Consider the following 27,698-nt stretch of genomic DNA (forward strand, 5'->3'; position numbering starts at 1 on the left):
ACGTAAGCTCCAATGTAACGCGCAGTTCATGATAAATGATCCAGATCGAGGCTTCGTACACTTTTATAACGACAACAACGACAGGTATAAAAGCTTCCCTTTGACCAATCGCTGAGGTCAAAATTGTCCGCGGTACGTTTCTATACATGCATGACGCTCGCGTATTGTCTAGACTGGAGAGGCACGCGAGCTAGTAATATGTGGATAACATAATGATAGTAGCTTGCTTCTAACAGCGAAAGAGTGCGAGTGCTTAAGTGCTGCCGTATTTAACAGCGAAAGAATAGGCAACCTTAATCTAATGATTAGTAGTTCCAGATTTATAACTTTTTAAGAGAGGAATTGTACCACTACTTAAATATGCAGAATTTAAGAGAAATATTTGATACAAGACCGAAGTACTTCTAATACTTTTTAATTGTTAGAGATAAAAAAAAAATATCACCGCAACAAAGCCAGTGGAACTTTTTCCAGCGTTCTGTTAAACGCATTTTAGAGGGGCGTTTCATCACTGATAAAAGCTCAGTACAACATCCATCTATAAAGATCGGCTGTCGAAGCTGTTTTGGTTTGAAATGGTGAATAACTCATGTACGATATTTAGGCTTACTACGGTGCTGACCTAAATAGCCTCAAGATACCGGCAATAATTCTTATTACGGTATGATAATTACTTTCTTCATGGCTAATGTTTTAATGATTCATAATTAAAATTATGCTTAGGTCCTACTTATGTTTTTTTGATTGGTGTTTTACACTGTACTCCAGAATATTTCACTTGTATGATGGCAACCAGTATTATGGTGGGAGGAAACCAGGCAGAGCGCAGGGGAAACTCACGACCATCTGCAGGTTGCTGACAGATCAAGTTATACATGATGGGTACTGTGAAAGGTAAAACGTACAATACCATGTATGATGGCAGGCATTTTCACAGGTGGAGGAAACTGTAGTGCCGGGGAGTATTAAACCACCGACCTTTGGCAAGTTACTGAACAAAAATTTCCTGATATGTGATTTACAGATATATTGCATACTTAATGGGAAACTCGAGGACGGGCTGCACAAACGGTCCAAATTTTTTTTTGATACAGACTGGAAGGAGTTTTACCAGTTCAGCATTTTTTGTTATACCATTGCTGTAAAGTTATACTGGGGGAAGACAAGTGGTCTTCAACAAACATTAGACTGTGCAAACAGCCACACTATAGTTTTGTCGACCTTTTTATCAATTGTCACAAAGACCACACAGTTACGCAGTGAGAGTGGGTGAATCTACAACCTCCTTGTCCAGGAAGAAATTGACTTGGATTTGTTTTCATACTGAACGCAGTAATTTAACAATGGTTAAATCTTTTCCTATATTTTCCAGACCAAGGTGGAAGAACTTTGGAACAATGGCCGTTATTGCTTGGTGTGAAGAAGGTTGGCTATTAGACCACATGTCATGGTGGAGGAGATCTTATAGTCTTCCTGAAACATGTGAGCCAGTGATACAGAGAAACTTCACACAGACTGGAGATAAACTGCCAGATGACATTAACACAGCTGTTCATGGTACCTGTGACATTTCACAACTTGCTGGAGGCAACAGCATTTTATCCAATCTGACGGTTCAAAACCAGTACAAGTATATTCCGAAGCAGGAACTTTTCTCAATATTCCATCCATACCTCATGGACAGTGAGTTTGAGAATTATGCCGCTAGGCTTAGGCCATCTGCTGTCACAACTGCTGACCCAGAGAAAATAGAGGCAGGAAAGGTTTGTGGAAATATTCTGGATTGATTTGATTTTATTTCATTTGATTCATTGATGTTTAAGGCCCAGTGCTGGAGAATTCTTCAGTTATGTGATGGTGGTAAGGTTTATGGTATGCTCCTTACAGCACATGCGTTGCTCTCTGCATTCATTTTACATCACTGCCACCATTAGCAAATTTTGTACAGAAATCTTGAACAAGGTCAAGGTCACTGGGGTCATGGTGATGAGGCAGGAAGTGATGTCAGAAAACATAAGAACTCTATCTCAGCCTTTGATTATAATAATACAATATATAATCCCTTCACTCTTCATTCATATACATCCTCAATTATCCACAGTGTGTACAACTTGATTCAGACCAACTTCTGAAACATTTTTATGCATGAATGCTGATTAAATAGTTCCACATGAGAACACCGCTGATGAGGCTAAGCATAAACAAGCACGTCACATAGGCTCCAAAGGTCAAGCTCGTCTGTGGGTGGCAGTGACGTAAAGTGATCATAGACAGCAGCATATGCGCTGTGAGGAGTTTGTGTGGGTGGAAGAAACTGCAGTAGTTCTCGGAGTAAGGCACCGGCCATTGCAAGGTACAGTATGCATGTACCTCATATGAATATACACATACGCTACTTGAAGCTTTCAGTTACTAGTGAAATGCAAAGCCTTCAATGATTGCAGAGCTGTTGCAACAGGTTTCTCCTTTTATTCTGAAAATAAGTAATCAGTTATTTTTTCATGTTATCGCTATATGAATCTTTTTTTTTATGAAATTTTTTTTAACGAAATATATAAATTGTATATCATTTGTATCCTTTTTGTTTTAAAAACGTCACAATGTTGCAGTTGCCGTCTTTTATTCATTTGTCCTTTATGGTTGTATGTGCAAAGGTCTTCCAGCAATTTGCGGACAGTCGTGTGTTTCTCCTGGGGTCTGACAGGTTTCCGCCCACCATAATGTTGGCTGCATTAGTATAAGTTAATTATATTCTTGAGTATGACATAATAGTCCAATCAAATAAATAAATAAATAAATAAATTCATTCATTTGTCAGAAAATGTAACACAACACAAGTTGAATTATCCAGAAACATTGTAACATTGTGATATTACTCAGTGAATACTACAGTGAATACTAAAGTTGAATACTACTGGTTGCAGCTGTCACACCTGATGTAGCTTGACTGTCACCTGTCCTGTTTTATATGGAATGCATCGTAATGACCCACTGTGGCCAAACTGCACTCAGGTGGGGCGCACGCATGCACAGTTCAATGCAACTGGAGACAACTGGATATTTTGGGTTGTAGACTTTATTTATTTATTTGATTGGTGTTTCACGCCGTACTCTTATAGGAAGACGGCCAGCATTATGGTGGGAGGAAACCGGGCAGAGCATGGGTGAAACCATGTGGAGGACCTGCTGGCAGACGTACGGTCAGAGAGGAAGCCACCATGAGCTGGACTTAAAATCAGGGTGACTGCATTGGTGAGAGGCTCCAGGGTCATTACGCTGCGTTAGCATGCTAATCAACTGAGCCACGGAGGGCCCGGTCGTAGAAAGTAGAACAGGTTCATACATGTACATGTAGATCGACAAAATGTGACCACTCACGACTTTAGACAGAAGATTTATGAAGACTATATGGAAGACATACTCATTACAATGTAGTTAACACCACCCCCCCCATCCCAGGTTTAACATTAGGTAATCTGTCCTTTGTTTCAGAAAAGAAAACGAAAACGAAAGCACAAAGATGACGAGTATTTGTTACAGGATGATAAGGTGAGGAAATTAAGTCAGTAGAAATAGATTTTTCTCAACATATCCGAATATGTGCTAGGGAATTTAATGCTTAAGTTTGAATTTTTGTGACAATATGCCTTTTTTTTGACAAAATCCAATTTTGAGAAATAACGATGTGTAGGTTATTATTGCCACTAGAGGGGTAGGTCTACTAGAACCATTACAAAAGTGATATTTAGGACATTCTGTGACTGTTGACTGTTCTCACTTTGGAATTGCACGTTATTAATCCATGGATCTTGTCAGGTTGAATGTATAGGATGGTACAGGACTGGAAATAATTTTTATAATGGGTGCAGGACAAGAATGACAAATTTTTTAACATGCATTCACTTCATGACAAAAGTCACACTGCTGTTTGGTATCTGGTAGATTCATCCTGTACCAAACACTTGGCTCCTGTCAAAATGCTGTTTATTTCAAGTGGGTGACAGCATAAATTCCTGGAACCAGCTGTTCAAAAGTGTAAGCTATTACAGTTAAGCCAGGCTTAAATCTAAATACCAGTCTCATCCTAATACAAAGGTAATGAGACTTCAATCTGGACCAAAGTTAATACCAGGCTTTACTGCTAATACAAAGGTAATGAGACTTCAGTCTGGACCAAAGTTAATACAAGGCTTAACTGCTAATACAAAGGTAATGAGACTTCAGTCTGGACCAAAGTTAAAACAAGGCTTAACTGCTAATACAAAGGTAATGAGACTTCAGTCTGGACCAAAGTTAATACAAGGCTTAACTGCTAATACAAAGGTAATGAGACTTCAGTCTGGACCAAAGTTAATACCAGGCTTAACTGCTAATACAAAGGTAATGAAACTTCAGTCTGGACCAAAGTTAATACCGGGCTTAACAGCTAATACAAAGGTAATGAGACTTCAGTCTGGACCAAAGTTAATACAAGGCTTAACTGCTAATACAAAGGTAATGAGACTTCAGTCTGGACCAAAGTTAAAACAAGGCTTAACTGCTAATACAAAGGTAATGAGACTTCAGTCTGGACCAAAGTTAAAACAAGGCTTAACTGCTAATACAAAGGTAATGAGACTTCAGTCTGGACCAAAGTTAATACCGGGCTTAACAGCTAATACAAAGATAATGAGACTTCAGTCTGGACCAAAGTTAATACCAGGCTTAACTGCTAATACACTATTGAACAACAGTTTGTGCGTGACATGGTGGATTAAAAACGATGCTCTCTGTGTGACATTTGAAGTTCTGTTCAAACAGATCTGTCCATGTGACTGACATTCAATTTAGTCATTTCAAACTTTCCAGTTTTTAAATTTGTAACACCTTATACATGATGTAAAGTTCTGGAGAAATGAGAAGACAAATGATAATCAAAACTTTTTTTCCTATGAATAGTCTTGTGAATGCAATGAGTTATAATTTATTACAAAGCATAAAATTTTTTATATCTTCTTATTATGCACCTTTATGCATTTGCATTCATACTGTAGAAAAAGTTTGTTGTACTCATGCTGTAAAAAGTTTGTTGTATTCGTGATGTAAAAAATTTGCTGCATTCATGCTGTAAAAAGTTTGTTGTCTTCATGATGTAAAAAGTTTGTTTTATTCATGCTGTAAAAAGTTTGTTGTATTCATGCTGTAAAAAGTTTGTTGTATTCATGCTGTACAAAATTTGTTCATATTAGGAAAACAGTTGTTGAAGTCATGCTCTAAAATTTTTTTTTGCAGTCCTACAATTAAAAAATCTGTTGCATTCATAGCTTAAAAAATAAAAAACTTGTGTATTTTGCACAGATGACCGAGTGCATCTCACAGGCCATGAAGTCTCTGGTTAAGCTGGGACTGCTAACTGGTCATTTCAGAGAGTTATCAACTCTACCTATCAACAACAACACAGAGGCCAGACAGCTCGCTAAACAAGACTCGTCTGACATGGCAGTGTCTGTAGGAAATGTTCTGGAACCTGTGTGTGAGGGGTTAGCCACAGGTAATGAATCAGTTAATCCATGGAAGCGGGGCTTGGGTTAGTGGTTTAACATTTCAAATCTGACCTCGTAGTCACATCCTTTTCTGCCATGTGGTTGACACTTTTTTTCACTTGAGGGCTAATAAGTGTGTATTAACATGGGGAGGCGATGACTTTCATTTCGTAAAATACATTTTAGTTTAGTGGATTTTTAAGGTAATTTAATAAATTAAAGTGCTCTTTTGTGGATATTTTGTCAATATCAGTATATTTATATATTTGTCAATATTGTATAAACCTGCCCTTGTTAAAATGCCATGATAATCCCTCAACTGCAAAATACCATCGATGTCATGGCACAAAGAGAGCTCATTGCTATGTTGTAATGTCATATTTGCCTAATTGCTAGGACACATGAAGTAGGGGTTCAATGCCAGCCGTCCGCTTCTGGAGCGGTAGATCCAGCATCAATCCTGGGCCTAGTCACACCTAAAACTTTAACAGAGGAAGTAACTTCCTTGCTTGGCATTCAGCATGAAAGGGACAGTTGACTCGTATCAGTATAATGACTCAGGCTGGGCGACTTACTTGCCCTTGGTAAGTCGACTCATTGAAGCAGCACTAGATAAGAGCGGTGGAAATCCGTCCTGCAACAAAGAGGTACATTACATACACACTAAGAATTCCTTCGTCATCATATGACTGAAAAATTGTTGAGCACGACATTAAACCCCAAGCATTCACTCACTCACTCACTCAATGCCGGCCTGGGACAGGGAATTTGTATTTTCTCTCGTTCTTTATAACTGTTCATGAAACCTTAATTGACGACAGTGAGTGTTAGGCAATATTTATGTGTCAGTTGGCTTAGTGTATTAAATCAATGAAGACCACTTCTCCAACAGTATGATGTACATATCTGTACACGTAGGCCTGTGTCACACTTAGGAAGTAATGTGCCAAAGATTACCCCAGACACAAGGTTTTCTCCACCCATGATGAGTATGGCGTTAAACAAGAGTCGACTATGTTACAACGAAATGTAAGTTATAGAGTCTCGGAGGAGGCCTCTGTGACTCAGTTGGTTAGCGCACTAGCGTAATGACCCAGGAGCCTCTCACCAATAGAGTCATTGGGACCTCATAGGGACCTCAATGGAACCGATAAAAAAATGCAATATATTCAATCATCAGGCATACGTTATCTGATACATTATGATACTATATAAAATATATTGCTCAGTTGGTTAGCGTGCTAGCGTAGCTCAGGCTGGCTTCCTCTTCAGCCATACATGGGAAGGTCCTCTGGCAACCTGCAGATGGTCATGGGTTTTCACCAGGCTCTGTCCGGTTTCCTCCCACCATAATGCTGGTCGCCATCCTGTAAGTGAAATATTCTTGAGTTCGGCGTAAAACACCAATCAAATAAATAAATAAGTAATTAGAGACTCAGACCACAGGATCAAGGGGAATAACTCTAGTTACATTCCATCCCAGGCTTCTAGTAGAGCTAGATGCGAGGTGGCTAGAAAACAAACTTTCAAAATGCACCATTGAAAGACTTTGCATGGAATCCATTTATTTGGGACTTTGTATATTCATGAAGACTTATAATTGTTTTTTGCCTGTGTTTGTGAACAGTTGTTCTCTCAGCGGGCCAATGTTACAGCTACCCTGAGCTGTGCCACACACTGTACAAACACGAGGGACCTACCCCTATGGTGATCAGGTGTGATGGTCACCAGTATGTTGTGCCTCCTTACTCTGGCTTTTGTCTGTCACAGGCTGCTGGTATCCGATCCTTCATCAGTGCACTAGGTACGGGCTATGTTTTGGCTGTAGGTGAAAGTCAATGAATTGGAATGAATGTATATGTATGTATGTATGCTTGAGGTTTAACGTCGTACTTAACAGTTATGGCAGCAAGGAATATGGCAGCAAGGAATCAGTAGGTGTGTATTCATATAATATATCTTCTTGTGGCAGGCCTTGAAGTCGGAAGATCCAGGATCAAACCTGGGTCAGGTCTTATCAAAAAACCTTAAAACGGGTACTTGTTATTGCCTCGGTCGGTACTCAGCACTGAGAGGTTAGAGCAAGGGTGGGTTATCATGTCTGGTATTTTCGACATGATGCTTCAGTGGCAGCAGCACTTTGGCAGCATGATGCACTCTCCCTCCCACCTCATGACTCATCCTCGTCACATGACTGCACGGTAAAAAGCTGCACGGTTTAACCCAGGAAACCCTATCTCCGTTACAGGCCTTAAAGTTATAAATGTTTCTGATTTCATGGAATTCAGTGGAAAAAAAAACACAATATAAAGGTCATATTGCTGTTGGAGTGTAACAACTAAAATCAACTTGGTGTTGGAGAGTATCGTAAAAAAGTCAACTTTGTGTTGGAGAGTATCGTAAAAAAGTCAACTTTGTGTTGGAGAGTAATTAAAAATGCTTACTTTCTAGAGCAGCACACATTGAATTTGACCCGTGATTTCAGCAAGGCATTACTTCGTGATATACTATTTCAATCCTTATTTTCAGATGGTGAAAAGTTTGATCTAATTGTCATGGATCCTCCATGGGAGAACAAATCAGTGAAGAGGAAAAAAATGTGAGTTTAGATGCAGGGGTAGACATACATGTAAGTTTTCATTACTACAAAGGGATATCATTCAGTTGTTGTAAGTTTGTAACTGGAAAGCTAAAGCTTACCACAAACAAGAACTAACAGCTGAGAAAAAATACTCTCGAAGCTGTTTGCCCAGCTGTTTGCTCTTCGTATGTGGGTTGTTTTTGGTGTGATTTCTTCCTCTAACAGCCATGCCACAAATGTCTAGCATGTTTGATATTTTATGGATTCGCAATCGGCAAATCTCACTGTGTGCAAGTGAAGTTGAACTATTAAGTGAGAGGAAGAATGGTATTAGCCAATAAAAAGGATCTGATTTGTCATATGATATCAGAATGTTGAGCCCTAGTGAATTGACGACGGATATACTTTTAGACATTTAGATAATTTTAGAAGTTTGTTGATATTTGGCTAGATTATCCTGACTTGCATGATGTCAGATCAGTAGTTCCCAATGGAATTAGCCTTGCATACGCGCCGCTGTAATGCGCCTCAGGATCCAGATCTGATAATAGCCATCGACGGCAGTCTGAACAGTAAAATCAATAAAAGCATATCTTGCGCCTCTGCCATCTTGAACCCATATGACATTTTCAAGACTTTTCATTGGTCCCCTGAAAAATTCAGCTCAGCAATTAGATCAGTGTCACCCCACAAGGTGAAATTTGCCCCTGGCAAGTCCATAAAATATCAAACATGCTAAATATTTGTGGCATGACTTTGAGAGGAAGAAATCTCACCAAAAACGAAGAGCAAACAGCTAAGCTGACAGCCCTGAGAGTATTTTTCCTCAGCTGTTAGCTATTGTCTGTGGTAAGCTTTAGGAGAGGGCTGTTTTTTAGCTGTGATAAACGTTTCTAGAAGTCACTCTTTCGGTTTGTCAGTGATCGCTTTGGTGGTCTAATGGTTAGAATGTCTGATCAGACCTGGGTTGGGTCAACCCGAAGATTTACAAAATGGTACCTGTTGCTGCCTGCTTTGCAGGTCAGGTTGATACTTGTCTTCCACAAGCAAAACGTGTAGTAAAGGAGGCACAGTGGCAAGATACGCGAGCGAGTAGGAGGGAGTTCAACCCCAGCATTTGTCAGGGAATTTTTTATTGTACTCAATGTTCTTGCGGCCATACAAGCTTGCGTCAATGTACTGTGGTTGGGTAGGGTGTCAGACCTTGTGCCTTCGGCATGATACTTCATTGGCAGCATGGACTAACCCTGCCCCAAGAAAACACAGTATATGTACATGATATAGACTTTTTGTGGTATGCTGCATGTGTTAAAGATTTGTGGGTTTCTTGAAAACATTTTTATAAGGCTTCAGGTCAAGAAGCTGTTATTTGGCTGCCTTTTTGTAGAAGTACTAGTATATAATTAAAATACGTATATTTGTCTGTTAAAGAAAAATTTATATACATAAATAAAATGAATAAATAAATAAATGACAAAATAATTAAGAAATTAACTACTTTGAATTTTTCCTGCAGGTATTACACCTTACCTAACTGGGACTTGCAAGATCTCCCCATCCCAGATCTGGCCCGTGACAGGTGTCTGCTTGCTGTCTGGGTAACAAATAAGCACAAACACCAGGACTATGTTAGACATGTTTTGTTTCCTCGTTGGTCAGTTAAACACCTGGCTGACTGGTACTGGTTGAAGGTAAGAATATAGCCTCCAACTATCGACTTTAAAATAGAAATTCAAGTCCAGCTCATGCTGGTTTCCTTTCTGGCCGTACGTGGGAAGGTCTGCCAGCAACCTGCAGATCGTTGTGGATTTCCCCTGGGCTCTCCCCGGTTTCCTCCCGCCATAATGCTGGCCACAATCATATAAGTGAAATATTCCTGAGTATGGCGTAAAACACCAATCAAATAAATAAATCAATAAAATGGAAATTCTGCCACTGAATTTCATACTTGCCTTATGAGTTGGTAATTGTGATCAAGTAAGTGTAAAGTGTTATAAAGACACACTAAACATTTTGTCAGGCAATTGAAAAGCTATTGTATGCTGTTTAGTTGAAGGCCTTCATGAGAGGATACGAAATTTTGCTCGTGTAAGTCGGTGCAATGTTTTAGGTTGCCTTGCAAGAGTTGCCGCCCTTGATCCCCATTAGCTTGAGAGTGGTCTCCCTTCGTGGCCATTCCACATGCTATTATCCTGTTTTATACTACTTTTGGGACGCTTAGGTTTGTGATTCTTCCTTCCAACAGAGTTTATTTTTACAGTGCCTTTAGATAATTGGGATAATCAAAACAACAAGCCACAAAAAAAAAAGAAAAAAAAAAAACAAGCAAAATACTTTGTTGTTAAATGTTTGGAACTTTTAACCATTTGATCACTCTGAGTGACACAGCTAAATTTTCATTATTCAGTGGCCAAATGTATAAATAATTTTGTACTTACATAGTACATTAATCATTGAAGTCACAAGTGCTTATGCACTATGATCAGCTTTCTCACTTCAGTTAAATTTTATATAGGCTTCTTAGTGATTCAGTTCATGCTGAAAATCACCAGTGTAATGTGTATGTTTGCTGTACTGTAGTCAAGCGATGTGTCAGACTGTTAGTGCTTTGTTTGCATTATGCCATGTCATCGACTTATGAAATGTTTTTTTGAAATTATTTACAGGTTACTGTGGCTGGCGAACCTATCACTGGTCTTACATCACACTGTAAGAAACCCTGTGAAAGTCTGATATTAGGCATTTTAAATTTTTTACAGGTTACTGTGGCTGGGGAACCAATCACTGGTCTTGCATCACACTGTAAAAAAACCCTGTGAAAGTCTGATATTAGGCATTTCAAATTTTTTACAGGTTACTGTGGCTGGGGAACCAATCACTGGTCTTGCATCACATTGTAAAAAACCCTATGAAAGTCTTATATTAGGGCGGTATCAACCAAATCACCATGGCATTGAGCGGACAGACAATCCACTGGGCAGTCCTCCTGAGGATAAAGTTGTTATGAGTGTACCTTGCATTCTTCATTCAAAGAAGCCCCCAATAGATGGTAACCACCTGCTTTTGAATTATTGTAACATATGAGAGTGAGTGAGTGCTTGGGCTTTAACATTGTACTTAACAACTTTTCAGTCATACAACGACGAAGGAGTCGTTAGAGTGTGTGTAATGTGCCTCCTTGTTGCAGACGGATTTCCACCACTCTTTTATATAGTGCTGCTTCAATGAGACGACTTACCGAGGGGCAAGAAAGTCGCCCCGCCCGAGCAATTATACTGATACTGGTCAACCAGTTGTTGCTTTATCCCCTTCATGCTGAATGCCAAGTGAAGAAGTTACAACTTCCTCTTTTAAAGTCTTAGATAACCTATGAGAGATGAGAAGTGTGTTAGTATGCACATGTATATCACATGCAGTGTTACATTTTGACCCATCCATGATTTTTCATGTGAAAACTGAAAATATATCTATTGTTTTGTTGGATGGGTAAGAAAAATACAGTAACTTGGTAGCCTTGATGTAAGTGGTGGAATAGGTGCTTGTCTTTCAGTTGCTAAGACTGACTAGGTGTGGGTTCAATCCCAGCCTTGGACATGGAAATTGTGAGCTTCCTCTGCTCTCTCTGTTTCTCACTGTTTGTGGGACCTGGGTGACAATAAGCTGTCAGAGGCACATATAAGGCCTGTTTGTGGAGTCATTAAGACAACTTGTCATCCACAGATATGGTGTGCATATTTTTATGCCACACATGGGTAAGGTAGTCAATAGCTTCACCTCATGTTTGTGGTGTGCCTTGGGCTCTTTGGTGACTTCTACCCATAAAACTGAACACCATCACAAGTAAAAAATATTCTGAAATATGGGGTTGAAAACAATTTTTATCTGTTATTCGCCTGCTATGAAGTACTAGATACAACTATTGTGGCTACTCTGTGCTTGGTTTCAGCTCTATTGACTGATTACTGTAATGAAAAGCCTCATTGTTTGGAACTGTTTGCCAGAAATCTCCGTCCTGGCTGGATCAGCTGGGGTAATGAGGTATGTCATATTTCTGATGAAAACTGGATCAAAAGCAGCAAAGTCTTCATATTTTTTTTTACCAATATAAATCAAAATAAGAAATTATCTGTGTGAAACACTGTCTTTTAACTAAGCTAATTATTTTTAGACAGATCTTTGGTTATGAGTATATTTTGATTGCTCAGCTGGGAATATGAAATGAAAAGTCAAGACTTTGTGTCACCTGTGTATTATGCTAAGCACTAGTAATGGCTTGACCATTTTCTTTTAAAGCAGTCATCATTGGGATGCAGAATATAGTCAGTGATGTTGTTTGGCAAGTTCAGTTTTTGTAAAAGCACTCATACTGAAATTTGTGATGTTTCATCTACCTGCAGGTTTTGCGCCATCAGCACCTTAAGTTTTACGATGTTTCTACATGTTCATCTGAGACCAGCTGTAATGGGGCTGAAGACAGAGACCACACTTCTACTCAACATTCAGGGAAGATTTAGTCATGAGAGTAATTCATTGTCAGACATTTCATTGTGTGATTTCTTCTTTATTCCAGAACACACATCTGTGATGTTCAGTTTGTTTATTATGTATTTTTTGTTTCTTTAAATAAAACTCATTCCTACCCAAACACAGTGAGTGATAGTTATAAATTAGCCGTCTAAGTGCATTCTTTTTCCTCCCACCATAATGTTGGCTGTCGTCGTATAAGTGAAATATTCTTGAGTACAGCATAAAACACCAATCAAATAAATAACTGAAACAGTACATTATTAGGAATGGGTTGAGGCAAAGTGCTTGCCCTCAGTCACACTAGGCAGAGGTTCTGTACTGTTTTCAGACAAGGACTTTTCATGATTCCCCTGCTTTCAGGGCGACAAGTAGTGGACCACGCTCTTGCGTGTAGTTTTACATGAAGTTCCATGGAAACCACTTGCCTTACATCACTGATGAAATCTGTCACAGATGACAAACTGTTCCAGTACAGCTTGCCAGTGGTTCGTGGTTTACTACGTGTACTCGGGTTTCCTGCACCCAAGATCCCCGGGCCACAATCAATCAATCAATCAATCTTAGTATATTCTTCATCAAGGGTTTATTTATTTGATTGGTGTTTTACGCCGTACTCAAGAATATTTCACTTATACGACGGCGACCAGAATTATGGTGGGTGGAAACCCACAATCATCCGCAGGTTGCTGGAAAACCTTCCCACGTACGGCCGGAGAGGAAGCCAGCATGAGCTGGATTTGAACTTACAGTGACCGCATTGGTGAGAGACTCCTGGGTCAGTGCGCTGCGCTAGCGCGCTAACCAACTGAGCCACGGAGGCCCCGTTCTTCATCAAGGGCTTGTGGTAAGTGGTGTGTCTCCTTCCATGAAGGAGTTTTCTGAATGCATCTGAATAAACTTAGCACGAATCTCATAAATCTGGCCACCTTCCCAACCAATCAAGTAAACCAAACCACTCCGTTCTGGCCATACTCGTGCATCAGCCAAAATGTGTACAATGCCAGTCATTTGTAGATGGTTGTGGAATTGTACAAACCATAGATTTTCTTCAGCATAGTGACCTTGACACCCAATGTTGTAAACACTGTGCAGTCAAGCTTGCTATGTTGTTTATATACATGTATATATATATATATATATATATATATATATATATATATAGATATATATATATTTTTTTGTTACTCATTTAATGTCGTTCTCATTCTCAAGACGTTTTAAACTTTTGGGAAATTTTTGTGGGCAGAGGAAACTGGAGGGATGAACAAGCAGAGTGGGGAATCTGCAAACTCCCTGTCCAAGGCAAAGATTGATTTCGCACCTTGTCTTCATTGTAGTTAGAAGTCAAAGACAGGGGCGTTTTAAAGTTTCCAACAACTTTTCCCAGTTGTGGAAGTAATGTCATAAAAGTTGTAAAAGTAACATTTTGAGTAAGTGTGGAGTAGAAGAACTGTGTTAGAGTAAATGTACACAATGTACATGTATGGCTAAAAGTACACACTGGTGGCAAGAGCTACATTAAATGTACACAAAGATAATATGGTGAAAGAATCCATACTTGGCGGGGGGGGGGGGGACTGTGTGGAAAAACAGAGGGTTTGACGGGCACACTGCATACATAAGAGTAGGCTATTACGGAGTGTAACAAAAGCAATATGAGCTATTGTATAAATTATGTGATATGTGAGCCAGTACATATAAATTATATGAGCAACAGTGGTTATGAACAGGCCATTACCTAGTCTATGAAAACCTGTTTCTGAGAATGCTATTACACGATCTAAGGGCGCTTGGGAACTTGTCAAGTAGAACTCCTTCCCGCCTACAACAAAGCAGTCCAAACTATAAGTATGTACATGTAAACGCCTACACTTGGTTTAGGTAGATGTCTCTTTGACTCTGCCTAGTATAGCCCATCTAACATCACATTTAAATTTAAATATTACATATATCATTGAAAACATTCAGTGAGCAGTATAAATATTCCTGTGACTGAGAGTGTTATAGATTATTATGTAATTCTATATGTATGAGCAGGCATCATACAGTGAGTGGGAGCCTGCGGGGAATTTATTACACCTGGGTAACACTGCTGATGGGGCAAGGGCATGTATATAGAGAGACTTTAAGGGCAACGTTGTGAACAGAGCTACATGGTCAGCTATCAAAATATAAGTGATGAAGAAATTGTTTGAACAAGTATTACACACGAAACATGGTGAGCTATCCAAATATAGGGTTGGAGTAAATTTACACATTTAACAGGCAATTCTGCAAGCTCGCAAAATATTAGGAGAGTAGGGTAGACCGTCTGTGTATTGCACACTTTTCGGAAAATAGTGAGCTGGCAAAATATGGGCTTGTGTAGGAAATGCAAGGTTTAATGAGCATTACACACTTTACAGGAAATATGGAGAGCTATCAAAATGTTGTGTAGGAGACCCTATATTTACACATCTCACAGGAAATGCTGCAAGCTGACACCATGTAGAGTAAGACATCATTTTAATGTGCATTACACACTTTTCGGGCCATAGTGTGAGCTGGCAAAATATAGGCTAGTATAGGAAATACGAGGTTTAATGGGCATTACACAGTCTATGGGTTACACTGGGATCAGGGCAAAGTGAGGAGCTGGCAAAACAGTCAGCAGTAGGGACTTGTGTTAATTAGCACTTTACTGAGAAATGTGTCATGAGAGAACTTCACAAGTAAAGGAGTAACACAAGGAGAGAGGAGAACAAAAGACAAAACTAAGGTTGTAGAGAAGTGAGAGTTGAAGGCAGACAGATGAGAGAGGAACAGTTTTATTAATAATACACCAAGACTATTTAATGTGCAGTACCTATACAAGAGCAGCTGAATCAGTACAGATAAACAACATGATGGTGCACCGAGCCAGTACACACACACACACACTCACTGCCCAGAGACGAGAAAAGACAGAAAACAGAATCAGTAAGTAATGAAAGCATGTTACACCAGTGTATAACAGAAGATTGAACCAAGACTGCAGAAGTGATAGAATGTTGTTGACTGTTTTAAAGCTCAATTATTACAGACATTATTTTCAAGATGGCTGCATCTAAGACTTTAAGATGCCTCTGTCTGTACTATGACAAGCAGTCAGATACAAAAATAAAAATCATGGAAATGGCAGCAAGACTTCACAGTTTTGTTACAAAATGTTTAATTACTTTTTTTTTTTTGACTTATAATTACAGAATATCAATTATAAACCAATATGTTCTCTTAACAAACTTGCTTTAGTTAAATTTTAATATGTCAACACTGGCAGAAGGGCCTCCAAAACACAAGGCCTTCTGGGTAGTTTTCACCAATAAATAAAATTTTTAAACATGTAAATGTTGATAAAAAAGCTACAAAAAACCATCATTAGTTGGTTTTGTTCCCTTTCCACATAGGCACATAAGAACATACTCTACCCACCAGTTGATCTTTGCTGACTTTCCCCACCATTGACAACAACAACAACAACAACCAGTGAAGACCCTGAATGTATTGAGCATGGCGGCATCAGGGTGCGATCTACTGTTTACACCTCTACACTGGACTTTCTGACCAAAACACACAATGTCTCCACTAACATGCCAATCAAAGCCTGTGACAGGTCAAAAGTGGTGGAGCATGACCCTGGTGGGTGGGAGGTTTCTCTGATTGGATTAACATTTGACCAATCATTTCCCTTGAAAGGCCGAGAAGTCCTCACATAGTGGACTAGACCAAAGGGGTGGTTTCAGTCACATTTTTCAATACAGATAATAATAACATACCACAAAACGAGGTGGTGAAACATTGAACATGGAAAGAGAAAAAACACCCACAAAATTTAACATGAAGTAAACAATACAGTGACTGCCTAGAACCAACAAAAACACCATAGAGATTGAATGATTTCTGGTCCATTTAAAAGTCAATTTGCGTATCAGCTGTTCACTTGGAAAGAAACTTTATCAGCCATAGTACAATAAAGGTAGCTTAAAAGACAGCTTGCCACTATCGTTCAAGATGTTCAACTAGTGATGGAACAAGAAGAAAAAAAAAAAAAAAAAAAAAAAAAAACTAAATAAAAAAAAGTAATCTTTGGTTGGCCAGAAATACAGGAAATAAAAAGCTTGTACAAAAACTTATCTAGAACTACTGCTCAGCAAATGTGGATATTGGGTTCAAGTATGATTTTGTAAAGGTATCTCTGAACATCGAAGTCCACAGCTCACATCTACAAGGCAACATCATCATAGTAAGCAGAGTAAAAAACAAGGTTCAGCAATGGAAAAACAAGTATGTTCAGTAAGATAAATATGGCTATTAGTAATATAGTATTAAAATTTACAACAAATTCGGCACAAAATCTTGAAAAAAATGTAACCACGCCTGAATGTGTAATATTATATGGAAAAAAGGTAGAAAAACAAGCAGATCTAACTTCACGGAACAAAGACAGCAGAACCTATTATGGAATGCTGCTTTTTTCTGGATTCCCTCCACACCCTGATAACTAAAAGTAATTAACATCACCTTTAAAAAAAAAAAAAAAAAAACACATGCGGATTTCATGAAGAAACAATGTCATGGTATAGGGGCAGCGAAATCATTTACAACATGCAAAGCCGTGACAAAGTTATCTCCATACTGCCACTTTAAAAAAAAAAAAAAAAAAACCAAAGTGTGCAAAATGCAGTTTATAGGATTAATTTCAGAGGTATGGAAAGCCGAAAAACTAATTTACCATGTGTAAAAATTAATTTCTTTTTTAAACGAGTCGCTCTGATGCATATTTATAATAACGATTTATTTTTTCGGCCACTGTATCTTCAAAATGCAAAAATATATTTCCACACCTCATAGTTATACAATTGTTCTCATAGACCTCATACACCCAAAAATTGCAAAAATAGGACTTTAAAAAAATTAACTTCATCCTATATTATCTGCAACATAAGACCAGGTCTGGACCTCTCTGTATAAAAGCTATTAAAATATTTAATTTCAGAGTTCCCCTTTTTAAATCTAGAGGGGTATCCCGTCACAATACCTGCAGAGTTTGCCTCAGCTCCTAAATCTGGCGTTAGCTTTGGATTAGCCAGCTTTTCCTTCCATCTCTCAGTTCTATATTGTTTTAAAAGCACGCCTGCATGCTCTCCCTATTGACATTCCCCTATTCACCTTCTCTGCCAACCCTATTAAGAAATCTGTCCAGGGAGTACAAATCTAACCACACCTCAAGTTCCTCACGTCTCAAAACCTTTTCTGTCCCTACTCATTAAAATACTCACACATTTAAATTATGATTTTCAAAAATGACATTTTTTTAGATAACATTTTTATGGGAAATTAACAAAAAAATACACCTGATAAACTTTAGATTCAAAAAACATCATTTTCTTCTCTTTTAAACTCATTTGAACAGTTAAAACTTTTTATTTTTCAATTATTTGTTCACAAACATGTAAGCTTTTTGTATATACATGAACACATGGAACAAAATTGCTTCTCAGCCAAGATTTGAGGTCAATCGTTTTCATTTAATAAAAAAGAAAATTAAAAAATTGGAAAAAACAAAAACAAAGCTAACGTCTGATGATACATATCCTGCATAACAAAGACAGATAATCACAACAGCTTCTCTGATCTCGCTGATCTGAGCATTAACCCAAATCAAACCCACTCCTTGTCCTTTATGCTGATAAAGGCACTTGAATGATAAGCTAACGGCCAACTACTGCAAATCTCTTTTTATATAATATATATAATATTGGACCCCAACCAGAAAAAGAGGAACTCTGAACCGGTACACTTGCACATAAATATTTCTCTCTGGAACTGGGGTTGGCTAGCTTTTTGTTGTTTTGTTTTTTTTGTTAATTTGTCAAACGCGCACCCTCCAGTCCAGCTGCCTTTAATTAGGTAGGATTATAAGACTCTTTTCACCAGCTGCTAACGAGGTCCACTTCTCACCCAGAACTATCATATTTCGATATAAAAGATAAACATAGAAAAACCGAGGGAAAAAAAAAAAACATATGAAATCAACCCCTCCCCTCCCCCCTCCCCCCAATATTACATTCCCCTGAAGATGCCACAGCAGTAGTAACACAAGGGAGAAATCTGGTCGATCAGTATCATGACTGTTGATTTCCTCCCTAACGTCTGTGCTGTCACAGCTGGCGTCACATGATGGTGGGTAAGGCAGGGAGCTCACAATGTGGATTTGGAGAAGGACACCCTCAAATGCTGGTTATCCATCAGCTGGTAATTGTGCATAGCCTACAAATCAAAATGGGATTTACATTTATTATTTATATACTTCAAACAAAAAAAAAGAAGAAAAAAATGGAAGTATCGCTTTCGCATTGCTTGTCCACTTTATGGTTAGAGCTGTCAGAATAATACATGCGAGTATGTCACAAACTTTTCCAACATAGCCGCATATACATATATATATATACACACATATGTATATACGTACATATAACATAACATAACATAATGGTAGTGATGGAAACATCGCAAAACAAGAGAAGCATGTGAAACAGAATTTAATTTAGAATGAAAAATTTCTGTGTACACAATTTATTTATTTATTTGATTTGTGTTTTACGCCATACCCATGAACATTTCACTCATACGATGGTGGCCAGCATTATGGTGGGAGGAAACGGGGCAGAGCTCGAGAGATACCCATGACCATCCGCCAGTTGCTGACAGACCTTCCCACGTACAGCCAGAGAGGTTGTAAAACTGAAGAAAACTTATGTGCAATAGTGGGATTATACTCACTATTAAAGCCATAACTGCTTCATCAACTGTAGCCATCTGGATCAGAGCCATTCGTCTGTCTTTCCTGTAAAAAGACATTATAAACATTGTCATTGTATTATCACTTGAATTCTGAAACACTTATATATATTAAATCAAGGCATCACCACGTAAACGAAAAACAAAGGTTTCACAAGCTTTTGATCTGACATCCTAGCATGTGGATCAAAAGCTTGTGAAACCTTTGTTACATTTCCATGGTGATGCCTTGACTTCATTATTATTATTAAACTCATGTACAACTATCAGCCTTAAACAGCATAAAATATTCTAGATTACTTAATTTAAGTTTTATGCCAGCTTATAGGGTATTTCACTTGTATGATACTACTCAAGTTTTAAAGAAACAAAAAAACAAAGCTGGATGAGACTGGGAAAGACATTTACTGCCTCTCCCTGATGTACATGTATATGGAATTTGTCTTCTGTGAAGTTGTGACGTATCTAGAAGCAGCCAAATCTACAATGCGTCTTTTTAGTCACCTGAGCTGCCGCTATTTAAGCCATTTGACCAGAATTGTTTTCTTTCCCTTTTTTTTGGCAGCACTTATTATAATTATTATAAATTATAAATCACAACCTTCATAAATTAACAAACCAAACACCTTAAAATGTCTACATATATAGATATATGTGCAGATATTTGGCTGCATCTAGTACTCTGGTGATATCAACATTCCTCTTACAAAATGCCCATGATTACAAATGGTAAATCCATGATAACAAATGGTAAATCCATGATTACAAATGGTAAATCCATGATTTTTCACATAGAAACCAACACTTTTTTTTTAGAGAAAAGAACCTGAAACTTACGGGAAAAATTTGAAACCTTTAACAGTGCCATGTTTAGCGAAGGCCTCCTGAATTTGTTCTTCTGTGACTGAAGCTCTGCAGAAAGAGAACATCAAAAGATATTTATTAAAACCTCACCAAATTCATGAACTTTCTTTAAAGCTGGGAGAAGTCCTCACCAAGAAACAGATCAAGAGACAGTTTCCCCGTTCCCTATACTAAATAATCTTGCTTTTTAGAGGCACAATCTCATATCAAGGTACATCCATTTTAACCAAAATCATTTAAGTGGTTTATGAACTATACCTTCAGCAACAAATGAAGGTATACACATTTATCCCGACGAAATCTTACTGTTTAGAGATACACTGTATATCTTCGGCCTTTTTGACCTCTACAGCACTGTTTTCAGTGGAATTTATTCATATAATTATTATGAAAAACTAAAAGATGCACGCTTCACAAACCTGTGCCGATTATTTCTCGACGCCTCCATAGTTCTCTCAGAATGTTTCAAAATATATGTGGCAGAAATGGCTGAACAAGCTGAGCAATTAGGGTTGGAAAAGTTGAAGAGTTAGGGTTGGAAAAGTTGAGGAATTAGGGTTGGAAAGTAATGTATCTGACCTAAAATTCCAAATTTTAACCACCAGTGAAAAAATATATTATGACCTTTACTATCCCCTATCATGCGAATTTTAAGGCAACTAAGAGTACTTTCACTTAGAATCTGCCTGCTTCCCAGCTGCTTAACCCATACACACAGTTATTAGCCTACCCACTTACGGAATGTTGGACAGATGAAGGACAGCTGAGGGAGGGTAGATGTTCTGACAATTTTTTGACCCCGGCCTCTTAAACCTGTGAAGAGGTGAGTTACTGAAGTCTTTGGTTAGTCCTGCATCTTGCTGTAAATATAAAAAACAAAAACATATTGATCACAGGTTGACAAAAATAATCAAGGTTGGTTGACTAAAGATTTACATGAAAATTCATTCCTGTATACCTTCAGATTTGTCTGAAGTGAAAATCAGTTATAATTATCATCATTCAGAGACATCTATGATCTTCCTCTGCCATCACACGATATCTTGAGAAGGGGAGATAACTTTGTCAATACTACAAAAACAGGAGCAAACTCTACCATCTTGGTTTGACAGGCTATCCTTATAAAACAGCAGACTCTGATCCAACAATAATTTGTACTATTTCCCCTCCATCATTTTCGTATGTTGTAACTTCGTTTTGGCACATCCCATGACAATTATGCTACACAGAAGCACTTTATATTTCCGTAAAAGTGTTGAAATGAAGTGCCGTGTGGAATTTATGTTTTCCTGTTCCAAACCATAAATATTTAAATCTAACTAGGAGAATTGGAAAATGATGAGAAATATAAGTATTCCAGACAGTCTTTATTTCGTTTCTTCACAGGACTTACTGGCTGTCCTTCCTTAGGCATCTGTACCACAGAATGTTTGGACTGTATCACCCGGATGGCTTTACCCCATACACGAGCCCCAGATAAATGGGCAATGGCTGCCGACAAACAACATGTGAAATTAACATATGTAAATACACAGTCAAAACCAGGGTCAAAGAATTTCACTCTACATGCCACGCCCAGGCGAGGTTATTTTCACTGTTCCCGAGGTGATGGCAGATTGATTACTGTTTAACATCATATTCAAGAATTTTTCAATTTCTAGAACTGGGAATGCTTTTGGTAAACCACCAACCTTTGGCAAGTTAATGACAGACTTTTCCAGGCCTGCAAACCTTACTGAAGGAAGACATGCTTCAATAAGCACAAGTACCATGAACCCTTGAAAAGTGAGAGCCACTGATACAAAGAAGTTTTAATACATCAAAGATTTTTTTTATGTACATTTTCACAAACTAACTTAATAAACCATCGATTATCATCAGAATTATTTCGAACATGGGTCTCTGACTGAGTATAAAACCAAAATGACATAAAAGCTTACCAAGTTGTGCTTGATGTGGCTCCGCCATTTGAATAAGCGCGTTATCTTTTTTGTTGAACAAAATCTTCACCCGATGAACATCGCCGTAGACACCTACACAAGCGGGAAATCAGAACATAGTGAAAATGTCCAAGGAAAGATTACAGTTTGCTACTGCTTACAGGATGACCATGCTTCAAATTCTAGAAGGCATGTACGTGTTGAAACTGCTAACAAAACACATAATGGTGCGTTTACAAAGCTGTTTTGTTCTAGAGCTATCTCATCCAGCAGAGAGCAACATCAGTCCAAGTGACAAGTCTCCTTTCCCTATCCCTCTCACCGATTTATCCGTAAGTTAAATTGTGTTCATGCCAAAGTTTTCTGTTAACAGATATACATACATGTATATACACTTACATATCCATGCAGTATGTGATAATTTGACAACAAACTGACCAGAGCGTGTAGACAGCATGGAAGCAGTTTGGCAACATTATGTTATGCAAAACAGGAAGTCACCTTGTAGCCATGTTGGTTGGCAGACAAAGAGTTTTGTTACTACAGATACACAGGAAGTCTGGCCAGTCAATACAGAAATGTTCAGCTTCCAAACACCAAAGGCATTAGATAATAGGTATATGAATCCAGAAAAAAAAAAACTTTTTTTTTCTTACGGTATTAATATGTGGTTAATTTTTCTCTACTTTGAATGAGACTAAGGGAAAAAAAAACATGTCGAAATAAACAGTGCATAAAAACATACCAAAGAGGGTAAAAAGAGCATCGGGCGTGACCATCTAGAATCAGAGCAACAGGGAAGAGCAGAGCGAGGAAAGTCCGAGTGAGCGAACAGAGAGTCCACGTGGAGTACACCAGCAGAAATTGTGGGATGGGAAAAAAAGAAAAACATGGGAAAATCAGTGGTTGTCATCTTCTTTATTAAACACTGCAGACAGATCTACAAGTTGACAGTGGCACAAACGAGCCACCGTAGAAAGGCCATTTATCTCTACTGGGTGAGGCACAGACAGTTGTCACATGACAGGGAGTGGCCTACGTGGAGTGTTCAAGACAGGCTTTTATTTCAGTATCCGTGCCCTCCATGTCCTCCCCCCACCCCACCCCCCACCTACTGCAGCCTCCTCTTATATACACAATGCCAAACCACTCATGTTACTTCACATAGAACAGCGGGATTAGTGGAGAAATCTCAGTGATTTGGTTAATGTGATGAGGAGCACAATCAAATACATGTATTATGACAGAAAAACTCCACCATGCTACGCAACAGTAGTCTCCCTTGGCATGCCTGTCCCAGGCTTGGCCACACAGCAATGTTGCCACTGAGGGTTACAGACTAACCCCCTGCGGCACGAGTGAAGTCACACAGAAAGTCAGTTAAAGCTTTGTAAGCATGCCCAGACAGTTAGGGCATTGTCAACATCGCACTCAACGGATACATACCCTTTCGCTCGCCATTTTAATATATCCTCATTTAATTTCAACTTCACTTTTCACACCAATTCAATACCACTCCAAAAAGATTTCAATCACATTAAAGTAAGAAATAATATTGTTTTCCATTTCCGCTATATACCTCCAACTTCTCAATCATTCTTGAAATAACGTGCTGTTTCCAGAAATATTAAAAAGTCTAAAATATCATGCTATAGGTGCCTAATTTTCAAACTTTTGCATCCATAACAGCACTGTATACTTTCTAACAGACCTTCTAACCCCCCACCCCCCCACCCCAAGCTTAGCTACAGTCCTTCCAACACCCAACACTATTATGGTTCCTTCACACATATCCAAAATATATTTGAGAAGTTTGCGGTACACTCGTGCTTATACGCCCAATCATACTTTGTATATGCAATAAGCATTAAATTTGAGACAGTTCAACATAATTAACCAGTATAATTAGCAGCAACATCTGATTTTAACGATGATATGCCAACGACAACACAACAACAGGAGAATATCATCATGAAAATATGCCAGGAGCATTTTAAGCAGGCCATTTCTCAAAGTACAAAGCATTAAGAAAATCCATATAAAAAAAAAGCAGTTACCATATTTCTATTACGCAAATTCTTTCAAGAACATTTAACTTTTCCATCACAACATTGAAACAAAGCAAGCTGTGTACAGTACCACAAAACACCTATAACTGCATGGAAGTTTTCACGATGTAGTTTCCCTGCATTACGAACTGTAGCGCCGAAGGGTGATTTGCTGGTGAAAAATCGTGTTAAGTTATGCATTAATTACCCTTAATCACATAATAATTCCCATCGCTATTCACGCACTAAGTACAGCAGGACGATTAGTTGGAGAAAACTTCCATGAAATTATAGGTGATTTGCTATAATTGCTATAATTGTGATGGTTAATGAGCGCTGTACAATGATGTTCTAAAATAAGCATGCAGCCCATGTACTTATACGAGTATTAGCAATGTACTGACACACGGCAGTCATAGCTTACTAGGAGGCTATAGCTGTTCTCACAGTATGGCCAAATAAGAGAATCCCAAAATACAAGTTACAATAAACAAATAAATAAATAAGTAAATATGTATTATTTATTAACACTTTTCTGAAAATCTGCAATTTTCTGCTCCTAGTAAGCTATGCAGACACAAAGCAAAGGCCACATCATACTGTTATCATATTGTTATCATATACAAAGTTGAGAATAACCATAAGGTGACTTCTGTTTGCTTTCCCTGCCCACTTCTGCGTGTACATGTATACAGTGTGGGATGGGAAGGGGTGGATGGGCTGGGGGCTGGGATTTGGCTGTGTGATCGTCTGTATGTACACCTTGCTGAAAAGTGTTTTGCATGAATGAACCTCTATTAGAGTGTCGAATGCTGGTTAGACAAGTATGCACACAATAACAGAACTTGTTAGCGAAAGGTAAAATAGCTAGCTAGGCAAACAAGCCGTCAATCAGTGGGCCAGCCAAAAGGATTAGATGACATGATCACGTCACCAGAACATGTGCACCACCAACATTTCTATAAGCACCTTTATGTTAGCCAAGGATGAGAGCCAACAGGCTTAAAAGGAAAACAGAATCATCACTGACTGGCAGAAGCTACACATAGGCTAAAAAGAATTATAGGTACTGAGCATTTTTATTCCAATGTGATCAAGGCTACAGGATTTGACCCAGGAAATCCCATTCCCACTGTCAGTCAATCAGTGATTTGGCTGAAAACTGACATCAGTAATGAGTTTTATTTCTGTTGTTTTTTTTTCTGGTTTTCTTATTTCTGTACACGGAAAACAAATCTTATATAATATTATCTTCTTCATATTTTGATGTGACAGAAATATATGGAACTCAAGAGTGATCATAAATGGACATCAGGATTGTGAACATTTTAATTTGGAGTGGAGCATGGTTTCATTTTTTCAGCACGTAGTTTAATGAGGGTAGGGCACGGTTTATGGAGGGGCGGGGGTGTTGAGGGGGTAGTGATTGAAGTAGTTGGGCGGGGATATGGCTAGAGTGACAGATAGCATGATATAACAGGGAAGATCGTTAACATCTGAGACACAGGTGTCAGTCAGACATGTGGGGGAAGAACAGAAGACAGCAGGTGGGCGGGGCCTGTAAAGAATACAGTTCTCTGTTAATCAGAGGGAGACAACTCCGCGAAGGGGGCATACCTCTTCATCCAGATTAGATACATGGACAACACTGCTCCCAGCTGTGGGTACCGCTAAACCCATCTGGGCGGCCGCACCAATCGCCTGCTGCATGCCAAACCCTCCCGGGGCTAACGGGGGATTGAGACCTGAAAACAGGAATGACCAACCATTAGATTATGCAAAAAAAAAAGTTGCACCGTCAAGTTTCATCACAGCAAATCAATATGTAGTCACTTCTGTCCTTGTGAGACAAAGTGCCCACTAAAAACATCTAAGTGTTTATGAAGAAAAAAACAGTCCTTCTGACAAACTTATGACGAAAAATACAGCAATTCATACAATATGCGTCTGCATCTAGCTTTCTCACCTTCGAGGTTTTATAACGTAGAAACTAAAGACCGTTTGGAAATGTTTTGTTACCGTTACCAACAATAACTTTTTCGAAACGATGTACACATCTTTTCAGCACCTTTACTTACATCTAATATGTACACACAAGATCGTTTGTGGTTGTCACCAAGATATTAACAGCATCTTCATCAGTACATGCATTCAACATGGCATAGTTTCAATCAAAAACTTCACAGAATACCTTAATGATACATCAAATCACAGTATTTATCAGTGAATACTAACAAAGGAATAGAGGTTAGGTATTAAAAGATAGCTATTCCGTCACAAAGTATTAATGCATGCTTTACACAGCAGACTTACACAGTTAATTTTATCACAAATACATGTACATAGCACCCCACATAAAAATCAAATTAAATTCTTACTTAGAGAAATTCATGTCCGCGAAATATTACAGATATTATAAATGTTTAACCGAAGCCAAAAAAAAAAAAAGAAAAGAAAAAGACACTACCGATTGTAGAAAAGTTCATTGTGATACTAGCATATGACAATTATTCTAAAGATACATGTTTGTTAGGAAAGTGGACACACAAAGAAGTGTGTCCGTGCAGGAGTAACAATCACATGTCCCAGACAATACCATGGTTTACAGTATGTGAGGTGCACTGAGAGAAATTAGTCAAAGTGAACGCAGCCTTATCACAATATCGAGTGCCATATCACAACATGCATTCAATTAAGTGTTGCAGAATGAGCAGAGCAGATGCCAAATTTACAAAATTACAAATCTTGCTTTAACATGTCCGTTTTATTTATTTATTATTTTTTGGGGGGATGAATAGAATCATAGAATCATATGACTGAAGAATAGAAATTACATGTAACTCTGTAGAAATTTATCTATTTTTATCAGTGTTCCATAATTTTTCAATCATAAAATTATTTTTCCTGGTTAAGTATAGAATTGAAGATCAACTTCTTACAACAAAATATTAAACATTGCAATGCTGCTCATAAGCATTTAGATCTATCCATACTAGGCTCCTTCATTTAAAGCCATCTTACAAAACTGACATGAGCGTGAAAACACCCGATCAAATGTGAAAATCGTGTTGAAATAAAATTGTGAAACCTGCTGAAACGATTACTTTGAGATGGAGGCCTGTTAAAATGATGACATTCTAATGTTACCATGTCCAAATGATCACATTTTAATGGAACCTTGTCCAAGTGATGACATTATGATGGAACCACGTCCAAACGATGACATTCTAGTGGAACCATGGCGAGAAGACATTCTGATGGAACCATGTCCAAATGATCACATTCTCATTGAACCATAACCAAGCAATGACATTCTTATTGAACCATGTCCAAATGAGGACATTCTGATAGAACCCTGTTAAAATCATGACAATCCAATGGAACCATGTCAAAATGA

The 27,698-nt window shown here is 38.3% G+C and overlaps 2 protein-coding genes across 10 annotated transcripts in view; one reads left to right on the forward strand and one right to left on the reverse strand.

Annotated features, from left to right (window-relative positions):
* The first annotated feature begins 332 nt into the window (after window positions 1-332).
* LOC135470776 (N(6)-adenine-specific methyltransferase METTL4-like) lies at window positions 333-12,617 on the forward strand. The gene is made up of 10 exons (XM_064749817.1): window positions 333-661; window positions 1,373-1,763; window positions 3,493-3,549; window positions 5,338-5,530; window positions 7,150-7,326; window positions 8,052-8,121; window positions 9,620-9,794; window positions 10,957-11,152; window positions 12,050-12,141; window positions 12,501-12,617. Exons 2-10 carry the CDS (start codon window positions 1,398-1,400, stop codon window positions 12,615-12,617), a joined length of 1,443 nt encoding a protein of 480 aa, XP_064605887.1. The 5' UTR covers window positions 333-661; window positions 1,373-1,397.
* Window positions 12,618-17,278: 4,661 nt separating this feature from the next.
* Window positions 17,279-27,698, reverse strand: part of LOC135471844 (polypyrimidine tract-binding protein 3-like) — a 114,803-nt gene continuing 104,383 nt past the window's right edge. For all 9 annotated transcript variants that reach the window (XM_064751238.1, XM_064751234.1, XM_064751241.1 and 6 more), the window contains 8 exons: window positions 25,919-26,046; window positions 22,999-23,032; window positions 22,254-22,346; window positions 21,707-21,804; window positions 21,052-21,173; window positions 20,287-20,361; window positions 19,432-19,495; window positions 17,279-18,918 (listed from right to left, as the gene is read on the reverse strand). In XM_064751238.1, coding sequence (XP_064607308.1) covers window positions 18,850-18,918; window positions 19,432-19,495; window positions 20,287-20,361; window positions 21,052-21,173; window positions 21,707-21,804; window positions 22,254-22,346; window positions 22,999-23,032; window positions 25,919-26,046 — 683 coding nt within the window. In that variant the 3' untranslated portion in view covers window positions 17,279-18,849. The remainder of the gene's footprint in view (window positions 18,919-19,431; window positions 19,496-20,286; window positions 20,362-21,051; window positions 21,174-21,706; window positions 21,805-22,253; window positions 22,347-22,998; window positions 23,033-25,918; window positions 26,047-27,698) is intronic.

Source organism: Liolophura sinensis, chromosome 7 (assembly GCF_032854445.1).
Source record: "Liolophura sinensis isolate JHLJ2023 chromosome 7, CUHK_Ljap_v2, whole genome shotgun sequence".
Taxonomy (NCBI): Eukaryota; Metazoa; Mollusca; class Polyplacophora; order Chitonida; family Chitonidae; genus Liolophura; species Liolophura sinensis.